Below are 18,792 nucleotides of genomic sequence, written 5' to 3'. Positions count from 1 at the left end.
TGGAAGTCTGTGGGGTGCCTGTGGGAACACGCTGGTTAACACCCGGCATGCCCACCTCCAGTCTCTGAGCTGTGGGCAGGAGGCGGGATGTGCCGCTTTTGGCTGCTGGCCATCTCTCTGCCCTTCAAGGAGGTCATGTCCATTAGCTTGGGCCACGGTGGATAAACACATGCACCAGAACTGGGTGCCAAGTGAGGATCCTTCCTACAAGAAGGCTTGTCAGGGGCAAGCATATGGGGAAGGGGGGTGATCACAGGGAGCCTGCACAGCGGCTGCAGTAATTCAGGTGACAGTCCCGATTCAACACCACTTACATACGCTGGTTAGACGTCCTGCACAAATGCTTCCTATAAGCTATGAAGCAGCGTGGGGCCATCCACAGCGCCCCTCTAGAGAGACCTGGAATTAACACTTCAACATGTTTATGTTCAGGCCTTCTCCCAAGCATGATTCACGCACTCTCCTCGTCTGGTTTATAGCTTGCTCCGCATACCACGTGGGTGTCTCTTCCTCTGCCATGAACGTTATTTATGAACACCACTGCTAATGCCCGCATGATACGCATTTGTGGCCCAGTCGTATTTCACCGAGTCCTGTCCCTGCTCTGGAGGACTGCAGCGGGTGTTTCCAAACCCGGGTCTCTCCCTGCCTCTTGGCTTGTTTCTGTCCCATAAATTCTAAGAAGGGAGATTGCCATAGCAGAGGCAGGGACTGTCTCTAGAAAGCCTGTTGAATGCTGTCAACCTGCTGCTGGGACTGTCAGCTCCGATCCTTCCACAGCAGGCTGCTTATGTCCCTTCCCCTGGGCTAGGACTGAGAAGGGTCGCACAAAAGCTTCGATGACTGTGTGACAAATATTTTTCACCTTCATAAAATTCCATTTACTTTCCTCACTCTTTTCATTTTTAAAGAAGCAACTAAAAATATCCCTTAACTCCATTGTTACTAGAAGCACAAAACCTTCACGTGTTTATGTTGGCACATGTGGCCTGGAGAGATCTGCAGAAGGGAAGCACTAGTTGGTGAATATTTCTTATCAAAGGGGATTAGGAGGCTTCAGGAAGGCAGGTGCTCATCCCTCCTGCCTGCAAGAGAAGTCCAGTGGGCCAGGCTAGTGGAGAAGTCCTACAAAGTCACCAAGGGCAGGGGCTCCTCTGGGCCACCATTCTACTGTCTCGTGACATGGTGCTTGTCTTTAGGGCCCAGGACAGGTGCTGGAGTTCCACCATCACACCGACTACAAGGCAGGAGGAAGGGAGAAGAGGGTGAGAAGGCTGGACTTCCTTCAGGTGTTTTTAGAAGTCTCACAAGGGAACTTCATTAACATCTCATTGGCTGACCTTGACCAACTGTAGCTGCAGAAAAAGATGGGAAATGCAGCCTTTTCCCTGGGGCGCCAGGCAGCAGCTAGACTATGAGTTTGGCTAATCTAAGACAAAGAGTAGGATGGATACTGAGGACTCCCCAAGAATTTCTCCGCATTGTTATCTTGAGGCAAGGAGATGGAAAATGGAGGAAGGCCTGGGCAAGCAGATGGAAGTGATAATGTCTGTCAGTCACATCACTTATACGTTTGTGCCCAGGTTCATATACAAATTAAAACTTGTAAGCTACAACTATAAACTATGTATAAATTATAATATACTATACATATAAGAAAGGTTTTGAGGACATTTTAATAAGCATGATGGCAGAAATTTCTCACGGACCTTCATATGAAATCTCAGCAGAAATTTTCCATAGACTTTTTTTTTGTTTTTTACAGTTTTTATGTGTATGTGTGTCTGTGTGAATGTATGTCACTTATGGAGACCAGAAGAGGGAGTCAGATCCCCAGAGCTACAGGAGGTTGTGAGATTCCCAACATAGGTGCTCGGAATCAAACTTTGGCCCTCTGCAAAAGCAGCAAGTGCTGTTAACTGCTGAGCCACCTCTCCAGCCACAGCATAGATTATTATGTGAAATTCACAAGGTACTTGCATGAGCCGGCACCTTTCTCCTATTTTTTTTCAGTGCTTTGGCTTCTCTGGTTCCCTGCCTTCTGGTTCTGGGGCTTCAGGTAAGAAATCTGCAGACTATCTAAGCAAGGAATCCCGTCTAGGACGAGTTGCATCTCTCATGCTGCCTTCCAGACTCCCTCTTCCTCTTCCTGGCCTATCTCCTGATTAGAATGCATCTTTGCATGTGCCTTTGTCTTAGGACTGGCCAGCCTGGGAGACAGTCACATCCACGACTTTCATGATTCTGGGAGGTAGGGAGCCACTGTTCCTTAAATCAACCTCTCTGCCCCTGTTCTCTTGTCCTTTCAGGATTCTCGCGGAGTATGTGTTGCTCTGATGACAGGGTCAAGAAGGCCACATGCTTGGTTACTTCCTCTGTCTTTTTCTCAGGTTCTCTGATTCATCCTTTGTCTGCCCAAATCTGTTTTGGAGCCCTTCTCATGGACTTCCTTGCTATTACTTTTCTTATTTCTTTCTAATTACAGTTCCATGGTTTCTATTCAGACACCTTAACATTTCCCATCTCTTCGTGGACATTTCTTTTGTGCATAGTTTCCTCCTGCTGTTCTCCGAGCATCTTGAGACAATTCTATCAGTTCATCTGGCAGGTCGACCAGCTGGCCTTTCTCAGGCACGATTTTTAGTTCTGAGCAGATCATGTTTTTCAGTTTCTCTGTGTGCCTTGCGATTTTTGATGACTGAAACTGGAAAGTGTTCGTGTGTGTGTGTGTGTGTGTGTGTGTGTGTGTGTGTGTGTGTGTGTTGGACTTTTTTAAGGTCCTACTTGAGCCCATGGCCTCAAGTTCATGATCCCCTGCCTCAGCCTCCCGATTGTTAGGATTATAGGCATGTTCCAACATGCCCACCTAAAACTGGATAGTTGAATGTAAGATACACTAACTGCAAATTCAACTGTCTCTTTTCTACTGAGACAGTCTGGTTTTTTCCTCTGATCTCCAAAGGCTCTGTCTACACTGAGACCCAGACCAGCATGTGTGCCGCAGGGTGACTTTATGCCCATCTCCATACATTTAGATACACTGGGCCTTAAAAGTCTACCTCCCAAAGAAAAAAAAGGACAAAGAAAAGGGAGGCAGATGGACTCTGGCTCTGCTTCAGCTGATGGTGGCTACTGACATCAGAACATTGGCCCATAGCATCCACCTGGCCACACAGGCTCTTTGCTATCTGCTCAGGAAAGTGCACACATTCACCTGCTGTGAGGCGAGAGCAGACAGGGATATTGCTCCAAGGTTGAAGACTTAACCTATCAAAACTGACCTTGCTATACCATCTGATACCTAGATGCTGGAGGCATTAGAACACAGCTCAGAGACCCAGAATAGTCCTGAGCCTACATTCTGCAGCTGGGTGTTGCCAAAGCAGGAGGGTAGAGGAGCTCTTGAAACCTGAATTGGGCCATCCTTCTCGGCGTCACTCTCTTCTCTATTATGTGTGATATGCATTTTGTTTTACTTTAAATAAATTCATTATAAATACTGGATGGGTTTTTTTCAAGTAAATTTGCATTCACCTCACCCCCATGAATGCTTTTTATGTAATTTGTGGTTCTGTAGATTCTACTCGTGAGCATATTTTCTCTGCTAGGGAGCAGGTTTTTAAAACAGACATTACAAGACAATACCTCAAACGGAGGATGCTGGCTCTTTCTAGCAGCTGCCCACTTTTCAGAGAGTTCGGGAGTGGGGTAGGTCAAAACGGCAGAATGAGCCACCTCTCATTATAATTTGCCATACCCTTAGACATGGAGTGGGGGAGGCAAGGTACAACATAGAACCAGACCACACTGTGCTGTGCATGATCTAACTCCATGGGATGTGATTCTGATAGAAATCGACTAAGATGCTGAAGGTCTGTGTGTTCAGTCCATTTCCTGAAAACAATGGCAGTGTACCCCCACAGTGTAGGGGGTTCATTTACAGGGACATCCACATGTCTGGACTAGAGACTGTGGCTGAGCTGACTCCTCAGCTCGAGGCCCTGCAGTCCGCCTGTTACTGCGGTGATCATGTGTCCATCTAGAAAAACCCACCAGATACACTGTCACTCTAAGCAGGAGGCTGGGGAGTCCTGCTCCTGAGTTAGCCACAGTAAAGTCAATTTGTTCTGTGAATGGGGGGGGGGGCAGGACAGGGCAGGAATGGGGGAAGGGACTTTCAAGCAGGTGATGCCCGGATGCTATGCCAGCCACTTTCATATTCTTGACATTATTCAGGCCACTTAAAAAAGAAAAAAAAATGAAGCGAGAAGAGATATCTTGTTGGGGGGAAGCTGGAAGGAGATGCAAATTCACCATAAAACAACAGAATCTGACTAGGAAAATTCGGTTAGTGGGTCTGTGGGTTGCTGATGAGACAGACACTCTTCTGTGCTCTGCTGTGCTGGGTGAGTAGGAGGGAGCAGGGCACAGGCCTCAGGCAGAGGGTTCAGGTGCTGGGAGGTCCCAGAGAGCCATACTCAAGGTCATAAAAAACCATGACCTCTAGCCATAGGCTCCTTGTTAGAGCCCCCCTGGTGTGCTGTCTTCTCCACATGAGGACCAGGGTGCACATCCCTAGAGATGTGCTATGACCCCAGCAGACCTAGCAAAGCCCCTCACCACCAGGACACCTGCCTTTGCTGAAATGGAACCATTAGCATTGAACTTGCTTACTCAGCCAGGACTGCAGCTGGTTTAGTGAGCTCGTTAGTTTCCTCCCATCTTCTCTATTTTTGAAAAAAAGAATGTTGAAGAAAGGCCTAACAGCCTTTTCCTTTTGGTTCAGAAGAATCTGAGGTACTTAAGTCAAATGAAAAAGATATACAGCTTCTGGTTCTAGAGGCCGCGATCCCCCTGCCACTCCACACTGCCCTTGACTGTGATTTCTGCCCCAGGTCCTTTGCATATGCCCTGCCTTCTCTAACCACTTTTTTCTTGCTCTTCCCAAAGCTGTTTTATTCCCAAATTTCTCGTTCAGATTTTATGTGCCCAGAGGACAGAGTTGCCACAGCTGAGGCCCGGTGGCTGGAACGGTGGATGGACAGGCAGGGGCTGAGGAGGCGTGGCCACATCCATTCTTAGTTTCTGTCCCTCTTGACCTTGGGACCCCAAACCCCAGTGTTTAAGGCCTCAAAGTCTTTGCATCTGGCACAGGGTGGGCATGGGCCACCTCACCTTGGGCAGGGCGTACTTGGGTAGCTTCATCAGGACAAAGTTGCTTCGGCGATAGGAGACATAGTATTTGGTTCTGTTTGTTGATGTTGCCTAGGGAAGAAGCACAGAGTCAAGGGACAGAATCTCCAGTGGAGCCCCACTCTCAGTTGTAAGGCAGACCACTCAGCCAGTGGCCATGCCCAGGGGCGTTCCTCTTCTGCAATGATGACAAAGCATCACTAGATAAGACTTCATCTGTGAAGGAAGGGACTCCGCAGTCTGGAGGTGCCCAGGTCTCAGCAGAACTGCTATGGCCTGGACACAGAGGTCCCGGGGACTTGGAGGAAGGGTCCCTGTGGCAGGAAGATTTGAAACCCTTCCCCCACAGCAGCAGCTACTCACTGAGGTGGGGGACAGCCCCCCGGGACTGCTCCATGGGGTTCTCTGAGAGTACCATACCGTTTCCACAGAAACTGAGCTCCAAAAGCTGGTGTCTCCCTCAGAGAGCCCCGAGCCTTTCTTGGAGATCGAATTTGAAGCTGTCTGCCTGCACACCAGCTTCGCACCAGACAGCCACATGCATAGAAACCTGCACACCCTGGGACTCACTGAGACAGAAGATCTTCAACAGGTAAGGGATGCAATGCCTAACAGAGTGTCCCAAAGAAGTTGATGGGCTCATTCCCAGAGCCTGTCTGGTAGATAAGTTGAGGGCCAGAAGCAGAGCCAGGTTGCACCTGTTCTCATTTCCCAGGGAGGCCACTGGGGCACCTTGGTGGAGGATTAGCATACAAGGGCATGGCCACCCCCAGTTCTGCTGGGAACTGATTGTGAAGGCAGCAGGACCTTTCATGAAGCATGGTGGGAAAGAGAACCTCATCTCCAAGTCCTTCCCTCCTACCTGCAGGTGCTGGGGACAGGGCAATGCACAGAGGTTTTGAAAGGCAGAGCCTTGTCTTTGCCTGGTGAGTGGATTAGGGACAGGCACAGCAGATTGCACTGTCCTGAGCAGCAAAATTGGGGCATGTTAGTAGCCCACACAGCCCCTTTCATGCCATTCCTTCCTCCCAGGGTGACCACACTGTGGTGAGACTCTGACAGGCTGGGGCCAGTTGGGAACTGGGAAGGCTGGAGTCTCAGTGTCACCTGTGGGCCCAGCAGGACTGCTTATCTGTGTGGGTGCTCTGATGTCTGGGGAGGGACCATCAGCCCATGACATGGAGGAACAAACAAGGCTCAGAGGAGGTCTGATGGCTCATGTGAAGCCAAGCAGTGGTAACTTTGCACCTGACACCTGTATGGCTTGGTAAGAAGTCCTCCATAGCCGTCCCCCTCTGTCACCTTCCATTGCCTTCGAAAAGCGTAGCTTCAGAATTGTGGAACCAACAACATCCCAGCCCAGTCTCAGCCCTGTGACCTCTCCTGCTCCAGGTAAATCCAGAAAGAGATGCCGTACCCCAGATCCCCCACTTATTCCTTATGGGGTAACCTTGCATTTACTCTACCCAACCTGGTGAGACTCTGGGTGTGTCCCAAGTATAGCTTGCCAGAGAGGTTCCGAGTCCTGCTGATTCCCAAGTTAGTGCCATTCGACCAGGGCAGACCAAAGATGTGACCGTGGGACAAGAAACACTCCAGATGCCAGCTGTCCCTGTTGGAAGGTCAAGCAGGGAGAAGCAGTGGGGCCCCAGTCCCATCTCAGTCCCAGCAGGAGAATGTCCAGAGAAGAGGTGGGTTGCTGTCTAGTCCTAGGTGCCATGTTTGATAGGGCTACTGTGTTTTCTGGGGTTTGGTTTTCTCTCAAGCAACAGAAACTACCACAGAGCAGAAGAGGGAACCGGTGACTACCCAAACAGACAGGTCCCAGAACCCATAGGGACAAATGCAGAACATGGACCACTTGGCAGACATGACCACTGGTGATACAGTTAGGGTCAGTAGGCTCAGGGCCTACTGCCAGGCTGGAAGATGGTGGCCCATGCTGAGGGAGGAGTGCCATGGAGACTGGGCAGGGGAGAAGTATGGGAATCTGGAGGACCCCCTGGTGACAGGACACTGGGCAGGAGTTTTCTTACAAGAAGCTCTGAACTTGTCTCACACATTTCCAGAGGGCTGAGCGGGGACCAGCCTTGGAATCCAAAGAAATGGCCTATCTCTGTAGGTGAATTCGGAGATGGTGATGGCCAGTCTTGGTTGTTAACTTGATGGGATTTAGGATCACCATGGAAACCAAACCCAGGGCTTGGCTATGAAAGGTTTTGGGGGGCTGGTTGAAATGAGAAAGTCACTCTAAATGGAGGCAGTGCCTTTCCATGGACTGGAGCCAAGGACTGAACAAGGAGGAGAAGGTGAGCTAGCACAGCATCCTCCCTCTGCTCTCTGACTGTGTGCGACCCAACAGCTGCCTGGTGCTCCTGCGCCATACCTCCCCTGCCATGTGCCCTGTGAAGCAGAAGAACCCTTCATCCTTGGGGTGAACTTGCCAGCCCTTGGTTGAGCACAGAAATAAACAAGACAATAATGGTCTATGCTGTACAAGGCACAGGCCTCCCCCTCGAGAGGTGGTCAAGAAGCCTTCCTGTCAGCATTCATTAACATTTCCCAACTGGCCCGAGATATATATGAGGGGGTACTGCAGCGGAGTCTTGGTCACGGCGGAGTAGAGCACCCAGGATAAGACCCAAAGCGTGAAAGGCACCAAGAGAAATATGTATACTTGGATTTGTGGGCCCCAGCTGGTGGCAAGAGGCCTGGCGAGCAGCAGAGAGAGGAGTCAGGAACAATCTTGAGCCAAGGTCCTAACAAGCCGGGGGCCTTTCTTAGATGCTGCCGCCACAGTACAGGCACAAACTGGGAGCACTCACCTTCAGAAAGATGTACTCATCCTGCACAGTCACGGAGCCACGGTCGATGGGGCCAGGGAAGGGTGCGGCGTAGGGCTGAGCTGAGCAGTTGTGGATAAGGCAGGTGAAGTACCGACAGCCTGCAGGAGACAAGAGCCGCGAGGACATACAGACCCCACTGAGGGCAGTAGAGACTTGGGAGCAGCCAGGCCTCCCGGGCTCCCACCTCTTTGTAACACCAGCACCTTGACTTGGTCTGGAGCTTAATGCTTTAATGGGCCTTGCCTGCCAGAATGCCTGCCCATCCAGTGGGGCCAGGGGCCACTCAAGATCTATTTAGCTCTCAGGGAGGGACTGCGGGCATGCCAGAGAGCCATTATTCACAGGAAGGGGCAACCAAACCTCAATAGGCCCTACCCAGCCTTGCCCCACCCTCTCACAGACCTGGGCAGAAGTAGGTGGTTCTCGGCCCTCTTTCCCCTACAGCTCCTATCTGCCCTCACAAGCTCCGGTACAGCACTTGGGTTCTGTAAAGAAGTTGCTGTCTCCAACCTGAGAGGTGTTTCTGGGGCCAGTGGAAACAGACACACTGAGGAAATTCCGCTCACGTGAGCCCTGGATTGTTTGCTCATGCTCAGTCACTCTTCACTCACATATACATCCATCTGTCCGTCCGTCTGTCCGTCCATCCATCCATCCATCCATCCATGCATCCGTCCACCTACCCATCCGTCCGTCCATCCATCCATGCATAAGTGCATGCATGCATGCATGCATCCATCCATCCATATACTCTCACTCTTCAGTCATTCATCTGCTCACTCACTCTTCACTCACATATCCATGCATCCATGCATGCACCCATCTATCCATGCATCCATCTATCCATGCATCCATCTATCCATGCATCCATCCATCCATGCATCCATCCATCCATCCATCGACTCTCACTTACTCTTCAGTCATTCATCCTCTCCCTCACTCATTCATTCACTCACTGTCTCACTCATTCATCCACTTGCTTACTCATTCATTCACTTACTCTCCCTCTCAATTATGTGCTATTCATGAGGAAGCCGCCTGGTGGAAGGTCCTAAGCAGTGAGTGACTGTCATGGAGGACTGGCTCTCGGGAGCAGTAAGAACTGCTGCTCGGGAGAGAGGCGGATAAATGGATGGGGCCCCTACATGATGGCGAGGGTCGTGAGCATCATTCTACCCATCCCACAGGCAGAATGCCCACACAGGGGTGTACTCAGGGTGTCTGGCTCCATTCCACGGTTCTGCTGGAGACACTGAGGAGAGTCAGTCGGCACTCAGTCTCAAGGAGCTCTCAGGAGAACGCATGGGAAAGCTGGGTGTTAGCGTGCTGTGGGATCCTGAGGAGTAGCTGGCAGAAAGGTGGTCTGGGGGTGATGGGGAAAACCCAGTGATAGATAAAGGGGGGCAGGCAGTCCCAGCCAGCTAACAGGAGTGTGATGAGCTTGGAGCAGGGTCTTCTGGAAGGCCTGGCTGGCTAGTGAATAATGGAGACCCCAGGTTAGGAGCTTGGACCTTGGGACTTTGCATGGTCTGCAGCCAGGCTCTGGAGACAGCTCCAGCAGGCTCTAGGCAGGGGCTGGTGGGTGTGAGGGCTTCAGGAGCTGGTGAGGGTCCCACTCATGTGCCAGGTTGATCCAGGGGCTCTAGATGCAGTGTCCAGGCTGCTGCACACAGGCTCTGTGTCCTCTAGGATGGAGGCTACATGAAGGACCTGAACAGCCCCAATCCAGGACTCAGTTAATCTTTACCCCTGGGATGCAGCACATCCTGACCCTCAGCCAGGCCTGTTGCCATGAGGAACCTGCGGGAGTCACCTCTGTACAGCCCTGCCTGAACTGTGTGTCCTAAGACCTGCCATCCCAATGGCTTCCTTTCTGAGCTTTCTTCCCTGCTTACCAAAATAGTAGCTGCAGTAACATGTGGTCCCACCCTTGGAGGTTCGGAGCCCTGACGGATAACTTGTAAGTGGCACATGTCATCATCTGGCAGCAGCTGCCTGCACAGACGACTAACCCGTGTGGCCCCACTGTTTGCCACTACACGTGTGTCAACCCTTCCTTCTTTACAGGCAGGAGGACCAAATTTAACTACCCAGGACCCGCAGGGCTCCACCTGGTTGGTGCCTGCGAACTGCATAGGACTGCCAGGAAGAGCAACGACCTCTGCCACCTTCACAACACAAGAGACTAACACACATACACAAGTGAGTGGATTGCTCAGTGCGAGGGCTGTAAGAGACAGAAAGCTACAGGCTGGGGTGACCCAGCCCTGCCTGCGGAGGGAAGCAACAGAGACCCTGAGCCAACTCAGCTCTCAGCCAGGCTGGGTGGGGCCATGCAATAGGAAACACTCAATGCTCAGGAGCCAGAACAAATTGCCCTTTTAATAGACTTTCCACAGAGCAGGGCTCCTCCGCTTCAATTCATCCCCAGCGGGAAAGAAGCGTGCTTCTCATTATGACACATCAGAAAATAGTGAGGTCGGTCCATAGGGCTGCCCATGGAGAATGCACCAGTGAACAAGGGCCAAGCTGAGCAGTGCCCTTGGACATGGACGCTCAGGGACACCTGTGAGTGACCACCTCCCACTTACCTCCACTGAGGTCCTGTGCTTCCATGTGGACCAGATTGGGGTCAGCGTCCACTCCAGACACAGCCCTGAAAAAGAATTGGCCAAGGGTAACATCAAAAAAAGTGTGGCTAAAGCCCTTCTCTTGGGGTTCCACTGACCATATGGCCTCCCTTGGTCTAAGACAAGTCTTGTTCTGTGGGTCCAGAAGACACAGCCCTCCCCACTAGATGTAGAAGCTCCAACAGGAGCCTGGATGAAACTGGACAAAGCTTGGTGAAGCTGGCACCTGCTTGTTCAAGGAACTGTTGGTAAGATTCACCTCCTCCCCCAGGGTCTCCCCGCAAACTGAGGCACAGGTTGGAACCTCTGGCCTAAATCTGCACAGAGGAAAACTTCGGGGTGCATAGAGACATGCCATGGTTACACAACCCAAACAGGTTCACTGGGATTCCAACTAGAACCCAGATCTGAGTGGCTGTCTCTTCTTTACCTGTTAGATGAGTGGTCAAGTTGCCCGTCACAGGGGATGCTGGGAAAAACCCCTTCCATGTTTATCCCAACCCCTCAGTGTTGGCAGAGACGCTATGAGAACAGTGTTCCTTCATAACACCCCTGCTAACCCACACCAGACTCCCCTAGGTCATGGTTGAGTCTTGCATCTCACAGGCCAGGGACTGTGTGACTTGCCCAAGGACACAGGCGCTGACCAGGGAGGCCCGAGGCTCACACCAGGTCTGTCTGACCCAGAAGTCATGCTCCTCTCAGAGCCCATGTGTCCCTACTCCTAAGGTCCATGTCCTAGGACACTATTGAAAAGCCTGTGCCAATCCTGAGAAGGCAGCCACGGGACATCCAGAGAAGTCCCACAGTACCTCCGGAAACCAGTGAAACCCACTCTGGCAGCACCATCCCAGGCCTTGGGGACAGAGATCAATAAGACACGAGGACTAAGGGGTCAGCAAGCTCAGGCTGGGAACTTTCCCAGGCAGCGCCATCCCCTCTTCCAGACTTCCAGATGAGCTCATTTGTGCAGGAGGAAAGAGAAAAGAGAGGAAAAAGGAGAGGAAAGGATGGGGAGGGGAGAGATGGAGAAGGGCAACATGGGCAGGAAGTTCTCTTCCTGGAGCATTGGGACCCAGGTAATTGCTACATACACTGGCTGGTCTTGAGAGCAGGGGACATTCTAGGTGCTCTGGCAGCCATTTAAATACTCATCCACCCACTATGTGCTTAGTCCGTTTGTTTGCCCTCATTCACCCCTGCATTCACTCACTCACTCATTCATTTGCTCACACATAACAAGGCATCGGCCGGTGTCTGCTTCTGTGGTGTTTGCTCCAAGGCTGCTGACCACTGACGGGAGGCAACAGTCCCAGCACAGGCACCTTGCTGCACCCTCCTCAGGGTCTCCTTAAGGAGCCAGTGTGCGCTGCAGCTTCAGCACTGCTAGTGACTCAGGCCTGTGACAGAGCAGGAGCCCTGGTGCTTTCCGTTGTCAATCCAAGGACAAAGCTGTCAAAACAGCTTTCTCTGTTCCGCAAAACAGGGGCCGTCCCTTATCTGCCACCACATTCCAGAAGGAATCCAACCAGCTGCATTGCCAAACATCCTATATTTCTCTCACACAACAGGCACAGCCTCATGCCACAGGAGAAGCTTGCGGGCAGAGCCAGTCTGACTTGTCTAAGATAATAGGAGTTTGAATGCAGCCTGTTCTTTCTGCTTCCCAGGGCTGGTTTTTCAAGTCAGAGAGTTTCCATGAGCCAGGCTGGGACACTCCTCAGCCTGGCTTGGGACAGGTGGCAATGCTACAGTCTCCCTTAGGTCTTCATGCCCACGGAGGTCAGAAATCACCTTTTCTAACCTTAGTCCCCACAGCCCGGGACTGACTCCATTGGCGGTTTCTGCTCCTGACAGAGGAGTTGGGCCTGTGACTGACAGCAGCCCTCTGGTTTCAGGCATGGTACTCTAGTGGGCTGCTGCAGAGGGACAATCATCACTTCCTCCCAGGAGCAGAGGTTACAGATGCCGGAACCCAGTGTTCAGAATCAACTTCCAGTACATGGGCACTGAATCCTTGTGAGGACAGCATGGAGTCACAAGAGGGTGGCAAGAGGCCATTTTCACCATGCATCCCCATTGGAGACAGGACTGTGGCCTGGCTGGGAGGCCAGTACAAAGTTTTGTGTCCATATGCACTAAGACAGAAAGGACATGAAAGTACATGTATGTATATACATGTGTGTGCATGCAAGACAAAGCCCATGCAGGTAGGTGTATGTCTAGAATGGGAATCATGGTCACAGCTGGGTATGGCGTGGGCTCTGGGCCAGATACCCTAGTTTCCTGCTCCCTCTTTACTGTCTGGGACCCTATGTAGATGCCTATTCTCTATGGTCTTGTTCGAACAGCCAGCATGTTATTCCTGAGCGTTAGAGTGGCCTGACTGGGGTGGGGGGCTGGAATGCTGCCAAAGTCCCTGAAAGGGCTCCCAGAAGGTGATGCAAATGGGGAGCCAGCACCACCTGGTTTTTGTCTGAGACCTGAGGCTGAGGCCCATTCCGCCTTCATTCACCCTCTCCCCTGCTTCATCCCTCGGAGGCTGCTGGGTCTTTGGCTCCTGGCAGGGTTGAACATTGTGATATTGTAGGCCAGAGGAGTGATAGTGGGGCAGGAGGGCGAGCCTAGGCAGACAGAGCCTGGGCATCCCTGGGGCATGCGAGGGTGACATAGGGCACCTCTCAGGAGCAGATGGGGCTGAGTTGGTGAGCAAATGGGAGGAGGGCAGCCAAGAGTGTTGAGCTACCCTGAGCTGTACTGTGCCAGGGTCCCCGTGTTTTACCTCTTCTAAGTAGGTGGATACAGAGGACAAGGTAGGGCCTAAACATCTCATAGCCACCAGGGAACAAGGCCTAAGCCATGGTGAGCCCTGGGCAGCCCCAGGAGCACCCAGAGGAGGCTAGTGTTCCCCTGGGGTCTTAAACTTCCATGGAAAGGGATCTTACCAGAACACGTGGTCCTTGGTCACCCGCTCCTGTAGAAGTGTCCACTTCTTCCCCAGGTCAGATGACACATACAGCTGCAGGGCAGACAAAAGAGAGACAGAGCTTTGGCAGGGAGTGACAGTGATCTGCTGCAAGGCTTCCTCAAGGGGTGTCACCCTTGTCCTGCAGGTACGCAGAGTTGCAGGCCAACCACCAAGGGCTGGAATCAAAGAGGGGGCTCCACACGGAGGTCTTCTCACTCAGGCTGGCTGGTGGGTGAATTCTTGGGGTATCCAACAGCAGCTGGACAAACAGCAAATACCCAAGGGTCCCCAGGGTGGGTTCCCTCTCCCTTTCTAGCCTGGGTTGGCACATGCAGTCTGTGCATTCCTGTGGGACCCTGCCTCTTCTTTTCCTCTTCCAGCCCTTCTCAGGACTTCCCTGAGTACACCTCCCTCTGTGGGACACTGCTGCACAGGCCCCGGTGACTCCATTGGACAAGGAGTGCTGCTGTCTGCAGGCAACTGAGTAAGAGGCTATTGGTTGAGGGTGACAAAGCACAGCCAGTGTGGGCTGTGACTTCATTCTCTCAGGCAGGGTCAGGGGGAAGTTCTGAGCAGCGTGGCATTGACTTCCTGCGGACCAGGTTCTCTGCCTGTTAGGATGGGAGTGGGGCAGTAGGAAGGACCCGATTGAGACAGACTGGCTTTCTCACCCCAGGCAGTCAGTCCCACTCGAAGCTGGCCAGCTTAGGTGCCCAGCTGTAGAACATAAAGTCCAGGCATGCATTTGCTACGTGAGAGATGTAGTGAACCCCAACATACGCCTCCCTCATTCTCCTATGTCCCTGGCCCTGCAATCTCATGTCTTTTATTGAGTGGCATTCACATACTAAGAGAGTAGGCATGGATGTGGCAAGTCTGTCTCCACTGTCCCCGGGGCACTTTTCACTTGCATTATTTCATGGGTTTTGTAGGTATCTCATAACTGTGCCCTTCCTCTGTTCCTGGAAACATGCGGACACTGGCAGCCCCTTTGGTCCCACATGATTCTGCATGGGGAAGCCTGTCTCCATCTGAACTAGGTTCAGAGCTGTGTCGTGTTATTTGCTACTTGCAGCTGACGAGGGAGGTTGGACGGGAAGGGAATTCCTGCCTGTGGCTCTGCTCCCTGTGCCCGTGTGGTGCTTGGTTTCTTCTCCCACCAAACATCATCCTTGGCAGTGATCTTCTGAAGGGGGAGCCTGTGGTTCCAGGCATGGTTTCTGTCAGAGCCCTTCATCCACAGCTGCGGGATCATGCCTGTGCTCCAGGCTCTTCTAAGCTTCAGTTTCCTGTTTTAAAAACTACTCCACAGTCTTGCCTTAAAGAGGTGTGGTGGGATGTCTCAGTCACCTCACAAAGAGGTAGCATCTGGACAATGTGCAGTGGAAGCCCCTCACCTCTGAGCAGTGCACTGGGAATTGGGCCTGGGTGTAGAGCCCCAGCTTCAGGCTCACTTCCTTCCACTCCTTTTCCCATCTCCCTGTAGCCTTGGTCCCTGTAGCATTGGTTGCCTGGGGCACTCACTCGCCTGGCTCACCTTTTGCACCACTGCCAAAAGCATCCTTGTCTGCCAGGTACGCCTGAGTTTTCTGAATGAATGAGCACATTTGGCCGTGGGGCAAGGGCTAGCTAGAAAGGGCAAGAGATTAAGTATTTCTGGCTTGGTGGGCTGAGTGGTCTCTGTGGGAATGCTCACCTCTGCCTTTTGAGCAGAAGCTAAGAGAGTGCAAGCTAGACACAGAAGCATGGCTGGATGCCAAACAGCTTAGCAGGTAGCTGGACATTATGCTAGGACACCTGTTCTGTTTCACATGATAAGAAAACATCGCTTTAAAAAGGGGAGTCTTCCTCCCTGGGATGACTGAAAGCCAGGCAAGGTCCTCTTGTGCCCTGTGAAGTCCCTGGACCTGGGCCTGGCATGGCCTAAGGCTCAACAACCACCAAGGCACATGACTCACTGTGGCTGTGATCTATATCAAACACTGTCTCACTGAAAGCCCACACAGACACAACTCAAGCCCATACAGACAACACACACCCTCATGCATATACACACTCACCAACACAGCCATTAGATTAACAGTTTTTCTATCTTTACAAGAGGAGAAAACTAAGGCTGAGAGAGATAAGCATCAATCAGTGTAACACAGCATTCACACAGAGCAGCAGTTCCCATCTCACAGACCCGAGTTCACAGTACTATGTCAGTGGTGAAGCAGTGTCCCTAGGAAGGATGTCTGGTCCTCTCTGCTCCTCCCTCTGTGTCATCTGACTGACTGGGAGCAGCCCCTTTCCATCTCATGACCATCATCAGATGGTCAGTAGACCCATCTGCCAATTGGTAGAGCATTGCTCACAGTCACAGCCAGTCAGTCAAGAACACAAGTGTTTAGGGGCCTGGTGACAAAGTTTCCACATAAATGAGTGGCATTATCATTGTTATCACCACCAGTGTGCTTGTGTTTATGATGCTCATCCCAGAGTTTTATGGAGCCTTTCTAGTTCATTCTCAAGGGGGGCGGCAGTGATTTTTACTATCTGCCATCAATTGCTGCAGAAACAGAACACTTCTGCTTAATAAAAGATAAACGTTGAAAATAAACAATAACAAACATTGAAGGGACACCCTAGTTCCTGTAGCTAAAGTTAGCTCCAGCGGGTATATCTCAGGAGAGTAGTGGAATGCCCTTTTAAGGCATTGCTGCCCTGAGAAGGTGAGAAAGTGCAGCCAAGGCAAGGAGAAGATGACATCAAGGGAAGGTGTATCCTAGGAGTGCAGGTCAGTGTCTTTCATATGAGGCCAGAGGGGCAGCAGCTCTGCCCTGGGCTGTGAGGGCATCACTGTTAAAGATCCTCAGTTTTCATCCCTTATTCCTCAGAACGCCTTATTGTCTTCATAGGTGGGGACAGTAATGCCTGCCATAGCACTGACTCCCTTGCAGCTAGACTGCTTGGTCAGAGGAGGAATGAACTCACAGGGTTAAGAAAGCCAAAGCAAGATGAGGCATTTTCCTTCCTTTCTTGGGGTACTTCTGCTATCCACCATGTCCCAGAGGGCATGCTCAACTCTGGGGTGCAGAGGCAAATGTCCACTCTGCTTTTACATAGCTGCTGGGGATCTGAAGTCAGGTCCTCATGCTTGTATGGAAAGCACTTTGCAGATTGAGCCATTTCCCCAGACTCAGAACAGGTCTTGACTGGAAGAGGGGGAAAAAAGTAAGGGAAAGCAAAGCAAAACAAACAACATGAATCTGACCTTCTCTTACAAATAAGTAACCACAGCTCTGCCAGTGAGCAGGTCCGCAGCTCACGCCCAGGGAGATGAGGCTGTGGGGGGGGCCCAGAGAGCTGGGAAGGAGGGCCTCCTGGTCCTAGGAGCCTTGGGAGCATCCTAAGACTTGGAAGGAATACATATTGGGTGTTACCCAGGAAGCTTGGCCAGACTGCAGTAAGGTACCTTAGATTGTGTCCCAATTTATAATATAGTGAGAAAGGAACGGAGGGAGGCAGGATACCCCAAGTGAGACAGAGCCCTTGTCAGAACAAGGGCAGTCACCTGGGAAGAGGACAGGGGTAGGAGAGGAGAAGGGGGAGAGGTGGGGGAATGGCAGAGCAGGGGAAAAGTCAGGCAGTGAAAAAACTTAATCTTGTTCACATATTTGTGCCTACCCTAGTGGTTCTGGACTTGTTGCATGAAACTGTGTTCTGTTCCACCCATGTGTTGAGACAGCATTCTCCCCAGATAAGAGTCATATGAAGCCTGCACCCTAGTAGCCAGAAACCACATCCAGAAGATTCCAGAAAAAACTGGCAGAGTCCCAGCTACCTGAAGACCCAGGACCAATTTCCAGTGCACTGCTCTGAGTCAGGGGACTTTGTGATTTCCACCTCTCAACGCGGTGTCCAGATGCCTGACTAACAGCAGGTCTGTAGAGTCAGAGTTGGCACGAGTCTACTATACACCCAGCTTCTTGGGCAGCTGAAAGAATTGACAGACCACCAAGCCCCCCCAAAACTCAAGATGGTCATTACTTTCTAATTTCCCCAAATCTCTCATTCCTTTTATAACAGCAATTAAACCTTTTTCCTCTCCTTTCTTTCCTTGTCATCACAGAAAGAGCCAAGGAAAATAACCAAGGTTTCAGCTCCATTAATTTTTCAGGGCACCATAAATTAAAGAGCAATTGCAACACAGTCAATTTCTTCAGGAAAATAACTCGCCGTAGCTGTGCTTTGGTCTAATTACATGGAAGGCTAAGTAGCACTATTAATACCCAGAATGGTGTGCAGCCCTGAGGGAAAGGGATAGGAACAGACAGGCAGCCACAGACCAGGGACACTAGACAATATGTGTTAGGCCTTGCCAAGGAGGCTGGGCTCTGGGGAGAGCTGGGCTTGGCCACTACCCTTTTCCATTTGGGGCTTCTCTTATCTGACTGATCCCTTTTAGTAGGAATTTGTCACTGACCCACATGTTCATTCATCTAACCAACTGCCATCCATCCATCCATCCATCCATCCACCATCCATCATCCATCCATCCACCTACCCATCCATCTATTCCCTCACCCATTCACCCACCCACCTTCCCATCCATCTATCCTTTCCAATGTCCTTCCCCAATCATCCACCTTTTCACCCACCCACCCCATCCATCTATCCTTTCCTATGCTCATTCATAATCGATCCACCCAGCATATATTTTCAGCAAACACTTGAGATTAAAATGGTGAAATGTAGATCTAACACGGCTACCTTCCCAGAGTTCAGCCCTAGTTTGTGTGATCTGGAGACTGTGATCAAACACTAGCAGAAACACACAACTGCGTGTTAGCACCAAGGAAGAGACACAGGACCCTGGAAAAAGATGGAAGGTGGGACCATGCTGTTGTACTTCAGCTACATATGTTCATTCATCCAAACAACTGCCATCCACCCATCCATCCATCCGTCCACCCATCCATGGATGGATCCAATAATGGATTCACGCTGGCCATCACATATGTCTCTCTTCCAGAGGCTGATGTGCATTAGTTTCCATTGACTGTTGTTCCGGCCTCTGGCTGGGTACAGAGACAGGAGAAGAGCTTGGCTGGCAGGAGGGGAGGGGCTGTGGTTCTTTTTCCTGCTGCTCTCCCTGATAGCCACAATGTGG

The 18,792-nt window shown here is 51.3% G+C and overlaps 1 protein-coding gene across 3 annotated transcripts in view; it reads right to left on the bottom strand.

Moving 5' to 3' along the window:
• Positions 1 to 18,792, bottom strand: part of Sorcs2 (sortilin related VPS10 domain containing receptor 2) — a 378,161-nt gene that overhangs the window by 41,288 nt on the left and 318,081 nt on the right. For all 3 annotated transcript variants that reach the window (XM_087909089.1, XM_087909090.1, XM_087909091.1), the window contains exons 5-8: positions 13,615 to 13,688; positions 10,631 to 10,695; positions 8,019 to 8,137; positions 5,176 to 5,265 (exon numbers count right to left, since the gene is read on the bottom strand). In XM_087909089.1, the coding sequence (XP_087765215.1) occupies positions 5,176 to 5,265; positions 8,019 to 8,137; positions 10,631 to 10,695; positions 13,615 to 13,688 (348 nt within the window). The remainder of the gene's footprint in view (positions 1 to 5,175; positions 5,266 to 8,018; positions 8,138 to 10,630; positions 10,696 to 13,614; positions 13,689 to 18,792) is intronic.

This window comes from Myodes glareolus, chromosome 8 (genome assembly GCF_982192425.1).
Source record: "Myodes glareolus chromosome 8, mMyoGla1.1, whole genome shotgun sequence".
Taxonomy (NCBI): Eukaryota; Metazoa; Chordata; class Mammalia; order Rodentia; family Cricetidae; genus Myodes; species Myodes glareolus.
The sequence above is the reverse complement of the archived record's forward strand: the minus strand, read 5'-3'. Positions and strand labels throughout refer to the sequence as shown.